Source organism: Oncorhynchus mykiss, chromosome 29, assembly GCF_057628025.1.
Source record: "Oncorhynchus mykiss isolate SJ-2025 chromosome 29, ASM5762802v1, whole genome shotgun sequence".
Classification (NCBI taxonomy): Eukaryota; Metazoa; Chordata; class Actinopteri; order Salmoniformes; family Salmonidae; genus Oncorhynchus; species Oncorhynchus mykiss.
Window position 1 is genome coordinate 222,197 of NC_143050.1, and position 24,609 is coordinate 246,805.

At 44.6% G+C, this 24,609-nt stretch overlaps 1 protein-coding gene across 1 annotated transcript in view; it reads left to right on the forward strand.

The window, feature by feature from the left end:
• LOC110510299 (V-set and immunoglobulin domain-containing protein 10-like 2) overlaps positions 1–24,609 on the forward strand; it is a 138,935-nt gene that overhangs the window by 43,970 nt on the left and 70,356 nt on the right. The window contains exons 5-8 of the mRNA XM_090226222.1: positions 2,073–2,217; positions 16,474–16,604; positions 17,003–17,139; positions 19,689–19,839. Coding sequence (XP_090082348.1) covers positions 2,073–2,217; positions 16,474–16,604; positions 17,003–17,139; positions 19,689–19,839 — 564 coding nt within the window. The remainder of the gene's footprint in view (positions 1–2,072; positions 2,218–16,473; positions 16,605–17,002; positions 17,140–19,688; positions 19,840–24,609) is intronic.

Below are 24,609 nucleotides of genomic sequence, written 5' to 3' on the forward strand. Positions count from 1 at the left end.
CTGCTCTTTCACTGGCTGTTGTCATATCATCCTGTTAACGGGATTGCAGCCCAAATGCAATACACCAAATGAAAGAAACTCTTGTTAGTCTACCCATCGTGTCCGATTTTCAGCGAAAGCACAACATATGATTATGTTAGGTCAGAGCCAAGTCACAAAAACACACAGTCATTTTTCCAGCCAAAGAGAGGAGTCACAAAAAGCAGAAAAATAGATAAAAATGAATCACTAAACTTTGATGATCTTCATCAGATGACTTTCATAGGACATCATGTTACACAATACATGTATGTTTTGTTCGATAAAGTGTATATTTATATCCAAAAATCTCAGTTTACATTTGTGCGTTACGTTCAGTAATGTTTTGCTTCCAAAACATCCAGTGATTTTGCAGAGAGCCACATCAATTTCCAGAAACACTCATAATAAACATTGATAAAAGTGTTATTCACAGAATTAAAGATAGACTTCCCCTTAATGCAACCGCTGTGACAGATTTTTTAAAAAACTTTACGGAAAAAGCACACCATGCAATAATCTGAGTACGGCGCTCAGAGACCAAACCAGCCAAAGAAATATCCGCCATGTTGTGGAGTCAACAGGAGTCAGAAATAGCATTAAAAATATTCACTTACCTATGATGATCTTCCTCAGAATGCACTCCCAGGAATCCCAGTTCCACAATACATTTTTGATTTGTTCGATAATGTTCATAATTTATGTCCAAATTTATGTCCAAAGACTGTTGATATCTACTGGAAGCCTTAGGAAGTGCAATTTGACCCCAGAGACACTGTGTATTCAATAGGTCAAGCGTTGAAAAACTACAAACCTCAGATTTCCCACTTCCTGTTTGGATTTTTCTCAGGTTTTCGCCTGCCATATGAGTTCTGTTATGCTTACAGACATCATTCAAACAGTTTTAGAAACTTCAGAGTGTTTTCTATCCAAATATACTAATAATATGCATATATTAGCAACTGGGACTGAGTAGTAGGCAGTTTACTCTAGGCACGCTTTTCATCCAAACGTGAAAATGCTGCCCAATATCCCAAACAGGTCATATCACAAGAAAGTCAGTTTCATTGGCGCGCTAGACTCAGTAGTCCACCGGTTTCCCTCATTCAAAATGCATACAAATGAATCCCGTAAATTACCAATAAACTTCTTCCAAACATATCAAACAATATTCCTAATCAATCCTCAGGTACTCTATTATGTAAATAAACAATACAATTTAAGACAGAGAATACCGGAGACCATTACCGGAGATAAATAACGAAGTACGCTCACTCACCAGAACGCGCTACAAACACTAATAGCCAAAATGGGAGCCACTTAGAAAAACTACAAATTCTAGATTATTTTTCAATAAACAACCCAGAAACTCTTTCTAAAGACTGTTGACATCTAGTGGAAGGCCTAGGAACTGCATTCTGGGGGGACGTTTATATTCCCATTCCCAGCCATTGTAATTAGAGGTGAGCTGAATAAAAACATTCTGAATGGATTGTTCTCGGGTTTTCACCTGCCCTATCAGTTCTGTTTTACTCACAGACATTATTTTAACAGTTTTTGAAACTTTAGAGTGTTTTCTATCCAATACTACCAATTAGATGCATATCCTAGCTTCTGGGCCTGAATAACAGGCAGTTTACTTTAGGCACCTCATTCATCCAAACTTCTGAATACTAGCCCGAAGAAGTTAAATAAACACCCTTGAAACCGAGCTAATCATAGTCTGTCTGTGTCTGATCTTTGTAAACGTCTTGACCAAACCCCCTGGTCTGCCACAGTGTGTTTAACATAGTGTGTGTGTGTGTGGCAGGTAGCCTGGTGGGTAGGAGCGTTTGGCCAGTAACCAAATGGTTGCTGGATCGAATCCCCGAGCTGACAAGGTAAAAATCTATAGTTCTGCCCCCGAGCAATGCAGTTAACCCACTGTTTCCTGGGCGCTGAAGATGTGGATGTCGATTCAGAGGGCTTGGGTTAAATGCGAAAGACACATTTCAGTTGAATGCATTCAGTTGCACAGCTCACAATGTATCCCCCTTTCCCTTTCTTCTCCCCAGTTGGTCCTGATATTCCCCAGATAGATGTGACTCCCTACAGTATAACAGACAGAGGATACTCTGCTCAGGAGAGACAGACGGTCTCTCTGCTCTGCCAGGCCCAGTCCAACCCTCCCAGTCAATATGTTTGGTTCTACAACAACAGGTATGTTTTAACACGCACACATTTAACACACACACATCCAACAAATGTAAATGCATGGAGATTGCTAAATAGCATTGGCACTTAGATCTGAGCTGTGCATGACCATTGGGAGATCTTGTTCTCTGAGGCCGACGTGAGTAAGGTTTTCAATCAGGTCAACACTCAAGGCCGCGGGGCCTGACGGTATTCCAGTGTGCATTCACAGAACAGCAGGCAGACATTTTTATAATTAATAAGTACATTTGCTTTGTCATTATGGGTTACTGTGAGTAGATTGACGAGGAATCTTTTTTTTAAAATCCATTTTAGATTAAGGTTGTAATGTAACAAAATGTGGAAAAAGTGCATTGTATATTAGGCCCAGCCTTTGTATCTTCGGTTTTTATGACTAAATAATTGAGTGAAGGTAATAATTGTTTCATGCTTTCATTAGTGTTTGAGATTGTCAAAAACCTATAAGGATCACCCCCTTTTTTTCAATTTTTGCCTAAAATGACATACCCCAATCTGCTTGTAGCACAGGCCCTGAAGCAAGGATATGCATTTTCTTGGTATCATTTGAAAGGAAACACTTTGAAGTTTCTGGAAATGTGAAAGGAATTTAGGAGAATATAACACATTAGTTCTGGTAAAATATTTTTTTTAAAAGACAACCGTTTTTTTTAATTTATTTTTTATACCATCTTAATTAAAAATGCAAGAGAAAGGCCATAATGTATTATTCCAGCCCAGGTGCATATTTTGGCCACTAGATGGCAGCAGTGTATATGCTAAGTTTTAGGCTGATCTAATGAACCATTGCATTTCTGTTCAAAATGTTGTATCAAGACTGCTCAAATGTGCCTAATTTGTTTTTTAATACTTTTCATGTTCAGAATTGTGCACTCTCCTCAAACAATAGCATGGTATATTTTCACTGTAATAGCTACTGTAAATTGGACAGTGCGGGTTAGATTAACAATAATTTAAGCTTTCTGCCAATATCAGATATGTCTATGTCCTAGGAAATGTTCTTGTTACTTACAACCTCATGCTCATCGAATTAGCCTACGTTAGCTCAGCCGTCCCGCAAGGGACCCACCGATCCTGAAGAAGTTTTAAATTGAAGCATGTTTATAACACTATTCACAAATTATCTTTCAGGTAATCTCTCTCACTGGCTCTCATCATGTCACAAGGTGACAGGCTCCCATAGACAGGTCCATAAAAGGCCCCAGCTCACTCAACTACCCCTCCCCCTCTCCAGCAGCCCAGAAGCAGAGAAACAAATCTGGCTCCACTTGGCACTCTGTGACCCCTTGAACACATCAACCTATATCACCAACAACAAGTTCATCACTCTATCTAGTTGAGAGGTGTCAATACACAGGTCAGGCATTTCCATTCTCCAAAAACAAATCAAATAAATGTATTGGTAGCAGTTCTGAACACAGACCCACGGCCCATTTGTTCCAGCTTTACTCACACAGACACTCAACATATACAGAACAAAAGTCAGGCAAGGGGAAAAAAGGAAGCCTGGGTTCATGTCACAGTAAAGGGGCTGTACAGATACTTCTGGATGTTTTGATGGGCATGCTCTGGTCAGGGACACAGCTGTGGTGAACAGAGGGGTTGGGTTAAATGCGGAAGGCATTTCAGATGAATGCATTCAGTTGTACAACTGACTGTGTATCCCCCTTTCCCTTTCTCTAGTAGTACTTCTCTTCTTTGTCATCGAGGAGAGGTCATCTTTCATGAAAGGTGAAATAAATACAATTGTGTAAATGTCTATTAGTGTCACGCCCTGATCTGTTTCACCTGTCCTTGTGCTTGGCTCCACCCCACTCCAGGTGTTGCCCATCTTCCCCATTTATCCACTGGGTATTTATACCTGTGTTCTCTATCTGTCTATGCCAGTTCTTTTTGTTTGTTCATGCATACCAGCGTTTTGTGTCTCACCTCCTGCTTCTGCCTCAGTCTTGAGGTATTCATGGCGGAGATGAGAATTTTTGCAAGGCTCTGGTGTCCGGGAGTGAGGCTGCCCGGAAGTTACTCCAGCTTTGGCAGGACACCCTCAGTGTGGTAGACTATGCAGTGGATTTCCGCACGCTAGTAGCGGAGGGTGCCTGGAACCCAGAAGCTCTGTTCGACACGTTCCTGAACGGATTATCGGAGGAGGTAAAGGATAAGCTGGCAGCCCGAGAACTACCAACGGATATTGACTCACTCATTGCTTTAACCATCTGGATTGATGGTCGGCTACGGAAATGTAGGAGGGAGAAGAGGTCCGATTGTGGTCCCAATCGCTCACTCAGGGATCATACCCTTACATCTGATGAACTCCGGAAGTCCCCGAGGTCTACGTCCCCGAAGGATCCGAGCTTACCCAAGTCCCTCCAAGAGCCTCCTGAGACTGCCGATTCACCTCTTCCCGAGCCGACACAACGCGTACGCAGACTTGAGACCCAGAGTTGTCTGTATTGCGGCACTGCCATAGAAATTATGTGTCTACCTGTCCTTTCAAGAGACCTAGCTCATTTGTTGGAGTTAGTACTCTGGTGGGCCTTAAAGATAATTTTTCAAGTGTCGGGGAACCACAGAATCCAAGAATGTCAAGCCTGAGGCACTAGAGTGCCACAGCTACACCCCGGAAGCCGAGACCTTTGCCCCCCGCTCCAAGATCATTATCCCCTCTCTGTTGCCCCATACCCTCCATATTGTTCCTACCTTTTCTGTGTCTAGAGGTAAAACCATGTCTGATTGCCCATTGTCTCCTGTTTCCAGGCCAACCTCTCTCCCCCTTCTCCTTGATGGCTGACCGGCGTACATGGTGAGATGTCTCCTGAAGGTTCGACCTCAGGGCAGGGGATTCCAGTACCTGGTTGACTGTGAGTGTTATGGCCCGGAGGAGAGGTGCTGGGTCTCCGCTAGGGACATGCTGGACCCAGGCCTCATCTCTGAGTTCCAGCGCCGGCACCCCGCTCAACCAGGTATACGCCCAGGTAGGACTCCAGGTGGCGTCCCTCGAGGGGGGGTACTGTCACGCCATGATCTGTTTCACCTGTCCTTGTGCTTGTCTCCACCTCCCTCCAGGTGTCACCCATCTTCCCCACTTATCCCCTGGCTATTTATACCAGTGTTTTCTGTCTGTCTGTGCCAGTTTGTCTTGTTTGTTCAAGCTTACCAGTGTTTTGTGTCTCAGGTCCTGCTTTTTCCAGTCTTTCTTTTCTCACTCTCCTGGTTTTGACCCCTGCCTGTCCTGACTCCGAGCCCATCTGCCTGACCACTCTTCCTGCCCCTGACCCTGAGCCTGCCAGCCATCCTTTACCTTTTCCCATTCTCTGGATACCGACCTCTGCTTGACCTGACACTGGGCCTGCTTGCCATCCTGTACCTTGGCCCCACTACTCTGGATTATCGACCCCTGCCTGCCTTGACCTGTCGTTTGCCTGCCCCTGTTACAATAAACATTGCTACTTCTACACAGTCTGCACTTGGGTCTTACCTGAAACCTGATAGTAGTTATTGTATGTCTAGATAAAAATACATTTGAAAAAATCCCTGGAAAGCCTACAGACACTATAAACAGGGTCTCTCTGTGGGACCACAATTGCTTTGCAGCATGTTCAGGATTTCTTTCAAAAGCAAGTCAGTATAACATTTGAATGAACTAGATATTCTAAATATTTCCAGAGCGGCGCAGCATCACTCTGTGTCACAATCGGCCGTGATTGAAAGACCCATAGGGCGGAGCACTATTTATTCTGCGTTAGGGGAAGGTTTGGCCATGGGCGCTTTACAAGTAGACTGTCATTGTAAATAACAATTTGTTCTTAACTGACTTGCCTAGTTAAATACAGGTTAAATAAAATAAAATTTAAAAAGTGTTGTGTTTACATTGGCTGAAAAAATAGGCTGTACCACACTAACTCAGCCAGCCAGGAGTACCTGTAGGAGAGGATGGGGGAGAGTGACTGGTCAATTGTTTAATCCAGGAGAGAGGTTTCATCCGAGTAGGGGTTCAACATCATTCCTGAATTAAAATATAAAAAAGGAATTATTCAAAAAGCTCAACAAATTTCATAAATCCAGTAAGGGTCAACACAATATGTGCAGGGTAAGATCTATGAATGGGTGGTACCGTTAGCCAGCTCTAAGCCTGATATGCTTATTAACATTATCATAACAAAATATTTCCAATAAGATGCATCAAACTGGTTATGCTATTGAAGAATTAATGTTGAACAGCCAAATTCTACCGTTTAACTTCATAAATGTGTTCTTTAGTGATTTACTTTGTTGTTTACATCATTTATGAAACTAGACATGGAATGGAAAGTAGCCGATAGAAAATTCCCCGATTTATGACTCAGAATGCAAATACTTCCTGTAGCTTAGAGTGTAACCATTTTCCATTGACTTCTGCCTGAATTTTCCTTGCGCGAATAACAGGAGGTAATGGAATCGCTAGTTGAGTCTCTTTGTAGACAAGCATCACTCATTCAAGTTTCTTTGATGATAAAGTTATACTTTTTCCGTGACAGAAAGAAAAGCATTAAACAAAGCTACCAGGATTCCATATTCTACATGTCAGATGCATAGTGTTCATTAATATATTTTAATCTGAACATTTTGTTCCCAGTATAATGTGTCTTGTGTTACTACTCTTTCCCTTTCTTTGGGATAAGCTACTAGCAACATAGGCTGCAATGTCGTTTCTATGAAACCTGAACGCACTATATAACTAAAATTGTATTAATAACTACACATTCTAGCTATAACAATAACACAATAATCAATACAAATATCAAATGTTGCTACTTACAAGTAACGTCCAGCAGCAATAAGACAATCCCCTGTCTCAAATCAAATCAAATGTATTTATATAGCCCTTCGTACATCAGCTGATATCTCAGAGTGCTGTACAACAACCAGTCTAAAACCCCAAACAGCAAGCAATGCAGGTGTAGAAGCACGGTGGCTAGGAAAAACTCCCTAGAAAGGCCAAAACCTGTGAAGAAACCTAGAGAGGAACCAAGCTATGAGGGGTAGCCAGTCCTCTTCTGGCTGTGCCGGGTGGAGATTATAACAGAACATGGCCAAGATGTTCAAATGTTCATAAATGACCAGCATGGTCAAATAATAATAATCACAGGCAGAATAGTTGAAACTCTAGCAGCAGCACGGCCAGGTGGACTGGGGACAGCAAGGAGTCATCATGCCCGGTAGTCCTGAGGCATGGTCCTAGGGCTCAGGTCCTCCGAGAGAGAGAAAGAAAGTGAGAAAGAGAGAATTAGAGAGAGCATACTTAAATTCACGCAGGACACCGGATAGGACAGGAGAAGTACTCCAGATATAACAAACTGACCCTAGCCCCCCGACACATAAACTACTGCAGCATAAATACTGGAGGCTGAGACAGGAGGGGTCAGGAGACACTGTGGCCCCATTCGATAACACCCCCGGACAGGTCCAAACAGATGCTCGAATGCATCTTCAACCAAAACAAGTTTCAGTGCTGAACAGCAACTGTTGGGGTCCAAGCATTTTGAGGTGATGCTGTTGAATGACAAAAACTCATCCAGTTGTTTTTGATACAAAAGCGCAGCGTGCCAGTAGCTCACTTGTGCCTTGCATACAAGCCACACGCAACACTGTTTTGCATGAGAGGCATGCCCTAAATCACTACATAGTGACGCTATGTCTGATACTTCAACAAAATAAAAGACTGTAGAAACTGAATGTGCTTATGTGCTGCCTAGAATATTTGTGCATTTTTCCCAGAAATTGATTTACAGTGGCTTGCGAAAGTATTCATCCCCCTTGGCATTTTCCCTATTTTGTTGCCTTACAACCTGGAATTAAAATAGATTTTTTGGGGGGTTGTATCATTTGATTTACACAACATACCTACCACTTTGAAGATGCAAAATCTGTTTTATTGTGAAACAAACAGGAAATATGGAAACTTGATCGTGCATAACTATTCACCCCCCCCCCCCCCCCCCCCAGAGTTAATACCTTGTAGAGCCACCTTTTGCAGCAATTACAGCTGCAAGTCTCTTGGGGTATGTCTCTATAAGCTTGGCACTTCTAGCAACTGGGATTTTTGCCCATTCTGCAAGGCCATTCTGCTCCAGTTCCTTCAAGTTGGATGGGTTCCACTGGTGTACAGCAATCTTTAAGTCATACCACAGATTCTCAATTTGAGTGAGGTCTTGGCTTTGACTAGGCCATTCCAAGACATTTAAATGTTTCCCCTTAAACCACTCGAGTGTTGCTTTAGTAATATGCTTAGGGTCATTGTCCTGCTGGAAGGTGAACCTCCATCCCAGTCTCAAATCTATGGAGACTGAAACAGGTTTCCCTGAAGAATTTCCCTGTATTTCATTCCTTCAATTCTGACCAGTTTCCCAGTCCTTGCTGGTGAAAAACATTCCCACAGCATGATGCTGCCACCACCATGCTTTACTGTGGGGATGGTGTTCTCAGGGTGATGAGAACTGTTTGGTTTGCGTCAGACATCGCGTTTTCCTTGATGACCAAAAAGCTCAATTTTAGTCTCATCTTACCAGAATACCTTCTTCCATATGTTTGTGGAGTCTCCCACATGCCTTTCGGCGAACACCAAACATGTTTGCTTATTTTTTTCTGGCCACTCTTCCGTAAATTCCAGCTCTGTGGAGTGGTTCTATGGACAGATACTTCAATCTCCCCTGTGGAGCTTTGCAGCTAAATCTGGGTTATCTTTGGTCTCTTTGTTGCTTCTCTGATTAATGCCCTCCTTGCCTGGTCCGTGAGTTTTGGTGGGTGGCCCTCTCTTGGCAGGTTTATTGTGGTGCCCTATTCTTTCCATTTTTTCATGGTGCTCCATGGGATGTTCAAAGTTTCTGATATTTTTTTACTCAACCCTATTGCTTAGTGGTGTTGCAGACTCTGGGGCCTTTCAGCACAGGTGTATATGTACTGAGATCATGTGACAGATCATGTGACACTTAGATTGCATACAGGTGGACTTTATTTAACTAATTATGTGACTTCGGAAGGTAATTGGTTGCACCATATCTTATTTAGGGGCTTCATATCAAAGGGAGTGAATACAAACAGTTGATTTCTTCAAACCAAGCTGCTTACCTATTGCAGATTCAGTCTTCCCAGCCTGGTGCAGGTCTACAATTTTGTTTCTGGTGTCCTTTGGCAGCTATTTGGACTTGGCCATAGTGGAGTTTGGAGTGTGACTGTTTGAGGTTGTGGACAAGTGTATTTTATACTGATAACAAGTTCAAACAGGTGCCATTAATATAGGTAATGAGTGGAGGACAGAGGAGCCTCTTAAAGAAGAAGTTACACGTCTGTGAGAGCCAGAAATCTTGCTTGTTTGCAGGTGACCAAATACTTATTTTCCACCATAATTTGCAAATAAATTCATTAAAAATCCTACAATGTGATTTTCTGGATTTTTTGTTATAGTTGAAGTGTAGTTCTGTTATAGTTGAAGTGTACCTATGATGAAAATTACAGGCCTCTCTCATCTTTTTGAGTGGGAGAACTTGCACAATTGGTGGCTGACTAAATACTTTTTTGCCCCACTGTATGCACGCACCACTTCTACGTTTTTTTTGTTTTGTTGTTGTTGTTTTCGAAAGAAGTTCATTTTTTAATTTCACCACCAATTTAGACTATTTGGTGTCCATTACATGTCCATTACATGAAATCCAATTAAAAATCCATTTAAATTACAGTTTGTAATGCAACAAAATAGGAAAAACGGGGGGTGAATACTTTGGCAAGGCACTGGTAGCATAGAAAATGTCAATACATTAGCATTAGCCATTTTTAACTATGCGAAAGAGGACGTTTTCTGGTACATCTGATAGGATTATCAAAAGGTTGTTATGGGTTAATTACATAACAACCAAAGCTTAAAAAAAGGTAAGTCATTATGTTTTTTAATCAATGGGTTACTGGTGTTTTATTGGAAAATGTATTACTGCAATCAAACCAGATGTGAATGGGTTTCAATGGCTGACATGTGAGCAGGAAAAATATATTTTATGGATGGTAATTTTATTTGTGTATTGGAAAAATAGCTCTTATAGTTGAGGTTCTCAGTGTTGGTGAAGATCTTAGGGAGACTTGGGAGTAGTGCAGAAGCTGGTGATTTGTGGATCTGCTGACAGCTGGTGATTTATGACCCTGCTGACAGCTGGTGATTTATGACCCTGCTGACAGCTGGTGATTTATGACCCTGCTGACAGCTGGTGATTTATGACCCTAATGACAGCTGGTGATTTATGACCTTAATGACAGCTGGTGATTTATGACCCTAATGACAGCTGGTGATTGATGACCCTAATGACAGCTGGTGATTTATGACCCTAATGACAGCTGGTGATTGATGACCCTAATGACAGCTGGTGATTTATGACCCTAATGACAGCTGGTGATTGATGGTCCCGCTGACAGCTGGTGATTTATGACCCTAATGACAGCTGGTGATTGATGGTCCCGCTGACAGCTGGTGATTTATGACCCTAATGACAACTGGTGATTTATGACCCTAATGACAGCTGGTGATTGATGACCCTAATGACAGCTGGTGATTTATGACCCTAATGACAGCTGGTGATTGATGACCCTAATGACAGCTGGTGATTGATGGTCCCGCTGACAGCTGGTGATTTATGACCCTAATGACAGCTGGTGATTGATGGTCCCGCTGACAGCTGGTGATTGATGGTCCCGCTGACAGCTGGTGATTTATGACCCTAATGACAGCTGGTGATTTATGACCCTAATGATAGCTGGTGATTTATGACCCTAATGACAGCTGGTGATTGATGACCCTAATGACAGCTGGTGATTTATGACCCTAATGACAGCTGGTGATTTATGACCCTAATGACAGCTGGTGATTGATGACCCTAATGACAGCTGGTGATTTATGACCCTAATGACAGCTGATGATTTATGACCCTAATGACAGCTGGTGATTGATGACCCTAATGACAGCTGGTGATTTATGACCCTAATGACAGCTGGTGATTTATGACCCTAATGACAGCTGGTGATTTATGACCCTAATGACAGCTGGTGATTTATGACCCTAATGATAGCTGGTGATTTATGACCCTAATGACAGCTGGTGATTGATGACCCTAATGACAGCTGGTGATTAATGACCCTAATGATAGCTGGTGATTTATGACCCTAATGTTGGCTGGTGATTTATTATCCTAATGACAGCTGGTGATTTATGACCCTAATGTTGGCTGGTGATTTATGACCCTAATGACAGCTGGTGATTGATGACCCTAATGACAGCTGGTGATTTATGGCCCAGCTGACAGCTGGTGATTTATGACCCTAATGACAGCTGGTGTTTTATGACCCTAATGACAGCTGGTGATTCATGGCCTTAATGACAGCTGGTGATTTATGGCCCACCTGACAGCTGGTGATTGATGACCCTAATGACAGCTGGTGTTTTATGACCCTAATGACAGCTGGTGATTCATGGCCCTAATGACAGCTGGTGATTTATGGCCCAGCTGACAGCTGGTGTTTTATGACCCTAATGACAGCTGGTGATTGATGACCCTAATGACAGCTGGTGATTCATGGCCCTGCTGACAGCTGGTGTTTTATGACCCTAATGACAGCTGGTGATTTATGACCCTAATGACAGCTGGTGATTGATGACCCTAATGACAGCTGGTGAATGATGACCATAATGACAGCTGGTGATTGATGACCCTAATGACAGCTGGTGATTGATGACCCTAATGACAGCTGGTGATTGATGACCCTAATGACAGCTGGTGATTTATGACCCTAATGACAGCTGGTGATTTATGACCCTAATGACAGCTGGTGATTTATGACCCTAATGACAGCTGGTGATTTATGACCCTAATGATAGCTGGTGATTTATGACCCTAATGACAGCTGGTGATTGATGACCCTAATGACAGCTGGTGATTAATGACCCTAATGATAGCTGGTGATTTATGACCCTAATGTTGGCTGGTGATTTATTACCCTAATGACAGCTGGTGATTTATGACCCTAATGTTGGCTGGTGATTTATGACCCTAATGACAGCTGGTGATTGATGACCCTAATGGCAGCTAGTGATTTATGGCCCAGCTGACAGCTGGTGATTTATGACCCTAATGACAGCTGGTGTTTTATGACCCTAATGACAGCTGGTGATTCATGGCCCTAATGACAGCTGGTGATTAATGGCCCAGCTGACAGCTGGTGATTGATGACCCTAATGACAGCTGGTGTTTTATGACCCTAATGACAGCTGGTGATTCATGGCCCTAATGACAGCTGGTGATTTATGGCCCAGCTGACAGCTGGTGTTTTATGACCCTAATGACAGCTGGTGATTGATGACCCTAATGACAGCTGGTGATTCATGGCCCTGCTGACAGCTGGTGTTTTATGACCCTAATGACAGCTGGTGATTTATGACCCTAATGACAGCTGGTGATTGATGACCCTAATGACAGCTGGTGAATGATGACCATAATGACAGCTGGTGATTGATGACCCTAATGACAGCTGGTGATTTATGACCCTAATGACAGCTGGTGATTTATGACCCTAATGACAGCTGGTGTTTTATGACCCTAATGACAGCTGGTGATTTATGACCCTAATGACAGCTGGTGATTGATGACCCTAATGACAGCTGGTGTTTTATGGCCATGCTGACAGCTGGTGATTTATGGCCCAGCTGACAGCTGGTGATTGATGACCCAGCTGACAGCTGGTGATTGATGACCCTAATGACAGCTGGTGATTTATGGCCCAGCTGACAGCTGGTGTTTTATGGCCCTAATGACAGCTGGTGATTCATAACCAAGCTGACAGCTAATGATTGATGATCCTGCTGACAGCTGGTGATTTATGATCCAGCTGACAGCTGGTGATTGATGACCCTAATAACAGCTAGTGATTGGTGATCTAATGACAGCTGGTGAATGATGACCTAATGACAGCTGGTGATTTATGACCCTAAAGACAGCTGGTGATTTATGACCCTAATGACAGCTGGTGTTTTATGACCTAATGACATCTGGTGATTGATGACCTATTGACAGCTGGTGATTGATGACCTAATGACAGCTGGTGTTTTATGACCTTAATGACAGCTGGTGAATGATGACCATAATGACAGCTGGTGAATGATGACCCTAATGACAGCTGGTGATTGATGACCCTAATGACAGCTGGTGATTGATGACCCTAATGACAGCTGGTGATTGATGACCTAATGACAGCTGGTGAATGATGACCTAATGACAGCTGGTGATTCATGACCCTGCTGACAGCTGGTGATTGATGACCTAATGACAGCTGGTGATTTATGACCCTAATGACAGCTGGTGATTTATGACCTGCTGACAGCTGGTGTTTTATGACCCTAATGACAGCTGGCGATTGATGACCCTAATGACAGCTGGTGTTTTATGGCCATGCTGACAGCTGGTGTTTTATGTCCCAGCTGACAGCTTGGTTATTTATGGCCATGCTGACAGCTGGTAATTGATGACCCTAATGACAGCTGGTAATTGATGACTTTAATGACAGCTGGTGATTGATGACCCTAATGACAGCTGGTGATTGATGACCCTAATGACAGCTGGTGATTGATGACCCTAATGACAGCTGGTGTTTTATGGCCATGCTGACAGCTGGTGATTGATGACCCTAATGACAGCTGGTGATTGATGACCCTAATGACAGCTGGTGTTTTATGGCCATGCTGACAGCTGGTGTTTTATGGCCCAGCTGACAGCTGGTGATTTATGGCCCAGCTGACAGCTGGTGATTTATGGCCCAGCTGACAGCTGGTGATTTATGGCCCAGCTGACAGCTGGTAATTGATGACCCTAATGACAGCTGGTAATTGATGACCATAATGATAGCTGGTGATTTATGACCCTAATGACAGCTGGTGATTTATGACCCTAATGATAGCTGGTGATTTATGACCCTAATGACAGCTGGTGATTGATGACCCTAATGACAGCTGGTGATTTATGACCCTAATGATAGCTGGTGATTTATGACCCTAATGACAGCTGGTGATTGATGACCCTAATGACAGCTGGTGATTAATGACCCTAATGATAGCTGGTGATTTATGACCCTAATGTTGGCTGGTGATTTATTACCCTAATGACAGCTGGTGATTTATGACCCTAATGTTGGCTGGTGATTTATGACCCTAATGACAGCTGGTGATTGATGACCCTAATGACAGCTGGTGATTTATGGCCCAGCTGACAGCTGGTGATTTATGGCCCAGCTGACAGCTGGTGATTGATGACCCTAATGACAGCTGGTGATTTATGGCCCAGCTGACAGCTGGTGATTTATGGCCCAGCTGACAGCTGGTGATTGATGACCCTAATGACAGCTGGTGATTTATGGCCCAGCTGACAGCTGGTGTTTTATGGCCCTAATGACAGCTGGTGATTCATAACCAAGCTGACAGCTAATGATTGATGATCCTGCTGACAGCTGGTGATTGATGACCCTAATAACAGCTAGTGATTGGTGACCTAATGACATCTGTTGATTGATGGCCTAATGACAGCTGGTGTTTTATGACCTTAATGACAGCTGGTGAATGATGACCATAATGACAGCTGGTGAATGATGACCCTAATGACAGCTGGTGATTGATGACCCTAATGACAGCTGGTGATTGATGACCCTAATGACAGCTGGTGATTGATGACCTAATGACAGCTGGTGAATGATGACCTGATGACAGCTGGTGATTTATGACCCTAAAGACAGCTGGTGATTTATGACCCTAATGACAGCTGGTGTTTTATGACCTAATGACATCTGGTGATTGATGACCTATTGACAGCTGGTGATTGATGACCTAATGACAGCTGGTGATTCATGACCCTGCTGACAGCTGGTGATTGATGACCTAATGACAGCTGGTGATTTATGACCCTAATGACAGCTGGTGATTTATGACCTGCTGACAGCTGGTGATTTATGACCCTAATGACAGCTGGTGATTTGGCTGGCTATGGTCCTCTTTGAATTAGAAACATCGGATTTTCAGAGTTAAAAAAAGAAAGTGTATTAATTATTAAATTATGAAAAATATGAATGGTGAAGTTACTAATAACACTTTGGATGGTGTATCAATACACCCAGTCACTACAAAGATACAGTTGTTCTTCCCAACTCAGTTGCCGGAGAGGAAGGAAACCGCTAAGGGATTTTATTCATGGGGATCCTAATAAAATACAAACAATCTCAGTCATTTGTTTTATATATTGGTTCTAATCCCAGCACAGGTGGTTGGTGGCACATTCATTGGGGAGCACGGGTTTGTGGAGCGGAATGGTATCAAATATATGGTTTTCATGTGTTTCATGCCATTCCATGTATTTTTATTTTTATTTATTAGGGATCCTGTTAGCAATTGATGTTATTCTTCAATTACACAATCTCCAAAGCAAATCGGGGAGGAAAATGTGTTTATTTGAGAAGGACAAATCACAATGTAATGCTTGGAGGTAGATGTTCAAATGTTCAGTCTCCCCTGTCCCCAGATTTTCTCCACTAAACAAAGGAACAGGATGTAATTTATAACCCACCATCCTAGCCTGGGGTTGACCAATCAAAAGTCCTTGCAGTATAACTGGCCAATGGCCAAATAACAAGTATCCTGCTCCTGACTCAATGTACAGACCGTAGTAAACGTAGCTCTGAGTTCAGGAGTGGCATTCCACAGATTCTAAACACCTGTTAAACTAAAACCAACTCATATTTACAATTCCCCATTAACCATTAGTACTCTAGTTTTTAGTACTCTCACCTTCTCATCCTCTAAAAACTTTCAAACTCTCTGTGTTGTGTATTTATCTTCAAAATATTCTTATAATCCCCATTAGCTTCTGTCAGCGCAGGAGCTACTCTTCCTGGTGTCCAAACACACCAAAGCACCTACATTACATAGACAACAAAATATAAAACAGTTAACTATATTTGTACTGAATGAGCTAAAGATAAAACAGTACATGATATAACATCTCTACACTACCACATATCCACAACACAAAATGTTCCATGTGCTCCATTCCGGTCGTTCTCATGAGCTGTTCTCCACTCAGCAGCCTCCACTGAAAACCAGCCAGGTGTTTTATATATTGGTTCTAATCCAGCCAGGTGTTTTATATAATGGATCTAATCTGGCCTGGTGTTTTTATATTGGTTTTAATCCAGCCAGGTGTACGCGGGACCCCAGTTCACCATCACTAGGATTCTGCGGATGCACACAGGTACCTACGCCTGTCTGGCTCAGAACACATACCTCAACACCCGCTCTATGAAGACCATCAGCCTTACCGTTTACTGTGAGTAACCTCTGATCTCTAACCCCCGACTACCATCCCCTGACCTCCAACTTTCTCTCTCTACCTTCTAGTACTTCTCTCCCTCTTTTCCATATGACGTCACCACACACACACACTCACACACAAACAGACACACCGAAACACACATGGAATCGTTGGGGATGCTGCAGACCTGTTGGAGCATCGGGGAAAGAGACAGAACTCTCAGGAGGTTCTAAGGTACCAAATACTTTTATGTCACTGTGATGTTATTGCCATGGCAACCCCTGGTTGACTGAAAGGCTGGTGCTTGTCATTCTGATGTCCTGTGACGATACACACACTCACACACAAACACACACACAATAACAACACAATCAACACAGTGTTGCGCTGTATATTGTCCCCCTGTCCCCCAGACCCTCCAGATGGTTCCCCATCCTGTTCTGTTCTGCCAGCAATGAACTACTCCTCCCTCAACCTGACCTGTTCATGGCCAGGGGGCCAGCCCTCCCCTTCTCTACGCTGGACCACAAACCCTCTCTCCCTGGCACAGGTACACACACACATACACACACACGTATACACACACACACACACACACACAGCATGTTAAATGTGCAACCAGAGGGGATAAAAAACCAAAACCACCTTTATTCCACACACAGAGATGCGTACAAAGATCTCCCTCACCCTCCATTTGGCAAATCTCACCATAATTCAATCATCACATAAGTGATGGAGGACTGAGCACGCTCCCATTCTCATTGACGGGGCTGTAGTGGAGCAGGTTGAGAGCAGGTTGAGAGCTTCAAGTTCCTTGGCGTTCAAATCACCAACAAACTAATATGGTCCAAGCACACCAAGACAGTTGTGAAGAGGGAACAACAAAACCTTTTCCCCCTCAGGAGACTGAAAAGTTTTGGCATGGGTCCTGAGATCCTCAAAAGGTTCTACAGCTGCACCATCGAGAGCATTCTGACTGGTTGCATCACTGCCTGGTATGGAAACTGCTCGGATTCTGACCGCAAGGCACTACAGAGGGTAGTGCGTACAGTCCAGTATATCAGCTTCTACCCCCAAGCCATTAGACTCCTGAACATCTAATCAAATGGCTACCCAGACTATTGGCATTGCCCCCCCCCCCCCCCTCGCTCATCTACCCTGCTGCTACTCTGCTATTATCTATGCATAGTCACTTTAATAACTCTACCTACATGTACATATTACCTCGACACCGGTGCCGCTGACCCTGTACTGGTACAGCCCCGCTATTGTTATTTACTGCTGTTCTTCAATTATTTGTTTTTCTTATCTCTTACTTTTTTTAGGTATTTTCTTAAAACTGTATTGTTGGTTAAGGACTTGTAAGTAAGCATTTCACTGTAAGGTCGACAGCTGTATCCACCGCATGTGACAAATATATTTGATTTGGTTTGATTTGACATGTATACACACATATATACATACACACGTATACACACACACGTATACACACACACACACACACACACACACACACACACACACACACACACACACACACACACACACACACACACACACACACACACACACACACACACACACACACACATACACACTCACACACACACACACACACACATACAGTGGGGCAAAAAAGTATTTAGTCAGCCTCCAATTGTGCAAGTTCTCCCTTCTAAAAAGATGAGAGAGGCCTGTAATTTTCATCATAGGTCAACTATGACAGACAAAATGAGAAAAAAAATCCAGAAAATCACATTGTAGGATTTTTATGAATTTATTTGCAAATATTGGTGGAAAATAATTATTTGGTCACCTACAAACAAGCAAGATTTCTGGCTCTCACAGACCTGTAACTTTTCTTTAAGAGGCTCCTCTGTCCTCCACACGTTACTTGTATTAATGGCACCTGTTTGATCTTGTTATCAGTATAAAAGACACCTGTCCACAACCTCAAACAGTCACACTCCAAACTCCACTATGTCCAAGACCAAAGAGATGTCAAGTTCAAACCCCTGAGCTGACAAGGTACAAATCTGTCGTCATTGAAAATAACAGGCCGTCACTGAAAATAAGAATTTGTTCTTAACTGACTTGCCTAGTTAAATAAAGGTAAAAAAAAAAAAAAAAAATCTGCAATAGGTAAGCAGCTTGGTTTGAAGAAGTCAACTGTGGGAGCAATTATTAGGAAATGGAAGACATACAAGACCACTGATAATCTCCCTCGATCTGGGGCTCCATGCAAGATCTCACCCCGTGGGGTCAAAATGATCACAAGAACGGTGAGCAAAAATCCCAGAACCACATGGGGGGACCTAGTGAATGACCTGCAGAGAGCTGGGACCAAAGTAACAAAGCCTACCATCAGCAAGGGTATTGAAGATGAAACGTGGCTGGGTCTTTCAGCATGACCCGGGCAACGAAGGAGTGGCTTCGTAAGAAGCATTTCAAGGTCCTGGAGTGGCCTAGCCAGTCTCCAGATCTCAACCCCATAGACAATCTTTGGAGGGAGTTGAAAGTCTGTGTTGCCCAGCAACAGCCCCAAAACATCACTGCTCTAGAGGAGATCTGCATGGAGGAATGGGCCAAAATACCAGCAACAGTGAAAACCTTGTGAAGACTTACAGAAAACATTTGACCTCTGTCATTGCCAACAAATGGTATATAACAAAGTATTGAGATAAACTTTTGTTATTGACCAAATACTTATTTTACACCATAATTTGCAAATAAATAAATTAAAAATCCTACAATGTGATTTTCTGGATGGTTTTCTCTCATTTTGTCTGTCATAGTTGAAGTGTACCTATGATGAAAATTACAGGCCTCTCTCATATTTTTAATTGGGAGAACTTGCACAATTGGTGGCTGACTAAAATACTTTTTTGCCCCACTGTACATACATACTCACACATGTATACACACACACAAAGATACACATATATAGTACACACACACACGTATACACACACACACACACACACAGGTACACACACACATAGGTGCACACACACACACAGGTACACATGCACACACACACACACATCTAAATGCTCCTGACAAATTAAATTATATTTTTTCCGGTTGTTATTGCACCAGGGAGGGGCGTGGCTTGGGGGTGAAGGGTCGTGGCCAGCCAACAATGTCTCCGTACTGCAGTCTGGATCCCAGACCAACAACAACTCTCTGTTCACCTGCCAGGGGATGCACCCTGCTCTCAACACCTCCACACAATGCACTGCACGGGCCTGTAAGTCTCACACACCTCCACACAATGCACTGCATGGGCCTGTAAGTCTCACACACTTCCACACAATGCACTGCACGGGCCTGTAAGTCTCACACACCTCCACACAATGCACTGCACGGGCCTGTAAGTCTCACACACCTCCACACAATGTACTGCACGGGCCTGTAAGTCTCACTCACTCACTCACTCACTCACTCACTCACTCACTCACGCTCTCGCTCTCGCGCTCTCTCTCTCTCTCGCTCTCTCTCTCTCTCTCTCTCTCTCTCTCTCTCTCTCACTCACTCACTCACTCATTCACTCACTCACTCACAGGGAGTAATGCATAAGGTGATGGGTCAGGTCTTAAAGGTGATGGGTCAGGTCTTAAAGGTGATAGGTCAGGTCTTAAAGGTGATGGGTCAGGTCTTAAAGGTGATGGGTCAGGTCTTAAAGGTGATGGGTCAGGTCTCAAGTTAGGTTACGTTTAAAGGTAGACTCAGCAAGATGACGTAGATGCACCAACGAAACAGTAGTAGCAAAGACAAAAGGGTCAAAAATAACCCAATTGGGTAAATATTGGACAGAACAGACGCTGGGTTATTTTGACCTAGCCAGTTGGGTCCATTGGGTTTAGTTTAGTAGGATCCCCATTAGCTACTGCACATGCAGCAGATACTCTTCCTAGGGTCCACATGAAACGAACACAAACATGACAAAGTACAGAACAATTACAGAACAACAAGATATTACATTAAATTCAAAATAAATGTTTTATTTCCAACCTGGATAGGAATACAAGCCACAGGTCTCGCACCCACTGTGAAATTTGGTGGAGGATCGGTGATGTTCTGGGGGTGCTTCAGCAAGGCTGAAATTGGGCATTGTCTTTGTGAAGGACGCATGAATCAAGCCACGTACAAGGTTGTCCTGGAAGAAAACTTGCTTCCTTCTGCTCTGACCATGTTCCCCAACTCCGAGGATTGGTTTTTCCAGCAGGACAATGCTCCATGCCACACAGCCAGGTCAATCAAGGTGTGGATGGAGGACCACCAGATCAATACCCTGTCATGGCCAGCCCAATCTTCAGACCGGATCCCCATTTAAAACCTCTGGAATGTGATCAAGAGGAAGATTGATGGTAACTAGCAATCAAACAAATCCGAGCTGCTTGAATTTTTGCGCCAGGGGTGGCATAAAGTCACCCAACATCATTGTGAAAGACTGGTGGAGAGCATTTATTTTTTTATATATTTTTTTCACCTTTATTTAACCAGGCAGTTGAGAATAAGTTCTTAACGACCTGACCAAGGTGAAGCAAAGCAGTGTGACAAAAACAACAACACAGAGTTACACATGGGATAAACAAAAGTACAGTCAATAACACAATAGAAAAAGTCTATGTACCATGTAGTAAGATTAGGGAGGTAATGTTACGGTGCGTGAATGAGGACCCAAAAGCGAATTAACTTAAACAGAGCTTCTTTAATTACCAAACATAGGTAGGCTCAGACGGACCGGCAGATTCCGACAGGACAAGACAAGGTTACAGCAAACATGACGACAGTCTGGTTCAGGCATGAAACACAACAAACAAGAATCCGACAAGGACAGGAACAAAAACAGAGAGAGATATAGGGACCTAATCAGAGGGAAAAAGGGAACAGGTGGGAAACGGGGTGAATGGGTAGTTAGGAGGAGACAAGGAACAGCTGGGGGGAAGCGGGGGAGAAAAGGTAACCTAAGACGACCAGCAGAGGGAGACAGGGTGAAAGGAAAGGACAGAGACAAGACACAACATGACAGTACATGACAGTACCCCCCCACTCACCGAGCGCCTCCTGGCGCACTCGAGGAGGAAACCTGGCGGCAACGGAGGAAATCCTCGATCAGCGCACGGTCCAGCACGTCCCGAGAGGGAACCCAACTCCTCTCCTCAGGACCGTACCCCTCCCAATCTACGAGGTACTGGTGACCACGGCCCCGAGGACGCATGTCCAAAATTCTACGGACCCTGTAGATGGGTGCGCCCTCGACAAGGATGGGGGGGGGGGAAGATGAGCGGGGGCGCGAAGGACGGGCTTGATGCAGGAGACATGGAAGACTGGGTGGACGCGACGAAGGTATCGCGGAAGAAGAAGTCGAACTGCGACAGGATTAATGACCCGAGAAATACGGAACGGACCAATGAACCGCGGGGTCAACTTGCGAGAAGCCGTCTTAAGGGGAAGGTTCTGAGTGGAGAGCCAAACTCTCTGACCGCGACAATATATAGGACTCTTAGTTCTACGCTTATTAGCAGCCCTCACAGTCTGCGTCCTATAACGGCAAAGTGCAGACCTGACCCTCTTCCAGGTGCGCTCGCAACGTTGGACAAAAGCCTGAGCGGAGGGGACGCTGGACTCGGCGAACTGAGATGAGAACAGCGGAGGCTGGTACCCGAGGCTACTCTGAAAAGGAGATAGCCCGGTCGCAGACGAAGGAAGCGAGTTGTGGGCGTATTCTGCCCAGGGGAGCTGTTCTGACCAAGACGCAGGGTTACGAAAAGAAAGACTGCGTAAGATGCGACCAATAGTCTGATTGGCCCGTTCTGCTTGACCGTTAGACTGGGGGTGAAAGCCGGAAGAGAGACTGACGGAAGCCCCAATCAAACGGCAAAACTCCCTCCAAAATTGAGACGTGAATTGCGGACCTCTGTCCGAAACGACGTCTGACGGAAGGCCATGAATTCTGAAAACATTCTCGATGATGATTTGTGCCGTCTCTTTAGCAGAAGGAAGCTTAGCAAGGGGAATGAAATGAGCCGCCTTAGAGAACCAATCGACAACCGTAAGAATAACAGTCTTCCCCGCTGACGAAGGCAGTCCGGTGACAAAATCTAAGGCGATGTGAGACCACGGTCGAGAGGGAATAGGAAGCGGCCTGAGACGGCCGGCAGGAGGAGAGTTACCGGACTTAGTCTGCGCGCAGACCGAACAAGCAGCCACGAAACGACGCGTGTCATGCTCCCGGGTGGGCCACCAAAAACGCTGGCGAATGGAAGCAAGCGTACCCCGAACGCCAGGGTGGCCGGCTAACTTGGCAGAGTGAGCCCACTGAAGAACGGCCAGACGAGTAGGAACGGGAACGAAAAGAAGGTTCCTAGGACAAGCGCGCGGCGACGGAGTGTGAGTGAGCGCTTGTTTTACCTGCCTCTCAATTCCCCAGACAGTCAACCCGACAACACGCCCCTCAGGGAGAATCCCCTCGGGGTCAGTGGAGGCTACTGAAGAACTGAAGAGACGAGACAAAGCATCAGGCTTGGTGTTCTTAGAGCCCGGACGATAAGAAATCACGAACTCGAAACGAGCGAAAAACAGCGCCCAACGCGCCTGACGCGCATTAAGTCGTTTGGCAGAACGGATGTACTCAAGGTTCCTATGGTCAGTCCAAACGACAAAAGGAACGGTCGCCCCCTCCAACCACTGTCGCCATTCGCCTAGGGCTAACCGGATGGCGAGCAGTTCGCGGTTTCCCACATCATAGTTACGTTCCGACGGGGACAGGCGATGAGAAAAATACGCGCATGGGTGGACCTTGTCGTCAGAGAGGGAGCGCTGAGAAAGAATGGCTCCCACGCCCACCTCTGACGCGTCAACCTCGACAACGAACTGTCTAGAGACGTCAGGTGTAACAAGGATAGGAGCGGATGTAAAACGATTCTTGAGGAGATCAAAAGCTCCCTGGGCGGAAACGGACCACTTAAAGCACGTCTTGACAGAAGTAAGGGCTGTGAGAGGAGCTGCCACCTGACCGAAATTACGGATGAAACGACGATAGAAGTTCGCGAAGCCGAGAAAGCGCTGCAGCTCGACGCGTGACTTAGGGGCGGGCCAATCAATGACAGCTTGGACCTTAGCGGGATCCATCTTAATGCCTTCAGCGGAAATAACAGAACCGAGAAATGTGACGGAGGAGGCATGAAAAGTGCACTTCTCAGCCTTCACAAAAAGACAATTCTCTAAAAGGCGCTGGAGGACACGTCGAACGTGCTGAAGATGAATCTGGAGTGACGGTGAAAAAATCAGGATATCGTCAAGGTAAACGAAAACAAAGATGTTCAGCATGTCTCTCAGGACATCATTGACTAATGCCTGAAAGACAGCTGGAGCGTTAGCGAGGCCGAAAGGAAGAACCCGGTATTCAAAGTGCCCTAACGGAGTGTTAAACGCCGTCTTCCACTCGTCCCCCTCCCTGATGCGCACGAGATGGTAAGCGTTACGAAGGTCCAACTTAGTGAAAAACCTGGCTCCCTGCAGGATCTCGAAGGCTGAGGACATAAGAGGAAGCGGATAACGATTCTTAACTGTTATGTCATTCAGCCCTCGATAATCTATGCAGGGGCGCAGAGACCCGTCCTTCTTCTTGACAAAAAAAAACCCCGCTCCGGCGGGAGAGGAGGAGGGGACTATGGTACCGGCGTCAAGAGCTACAGACAAATAATCCTCGAGAGCCTTACGTTCGGGAGCCGACAGAGAGTATAGTCTACCCCGGGGGGGAGTGGTTCCCGGAAGGAGATCAATACTACAATCATACGACCGGTGTGGAGGAAGAGAGGTGGCCCTGGACCGACTGAACACCGTGCGCAGATCGTGATATTCCTCCGGCACCCCTGTCAAATCACCAGGCTCCTCCTGTGAAGAAGAGACAGAGGAAACAGGAGGGATAGCAGACATTAAACATTTCACATGACAAGAGACGTTCCAGGAGAGGATAGAATTACTAGACCAATTAATGGAAGGATTACGACAA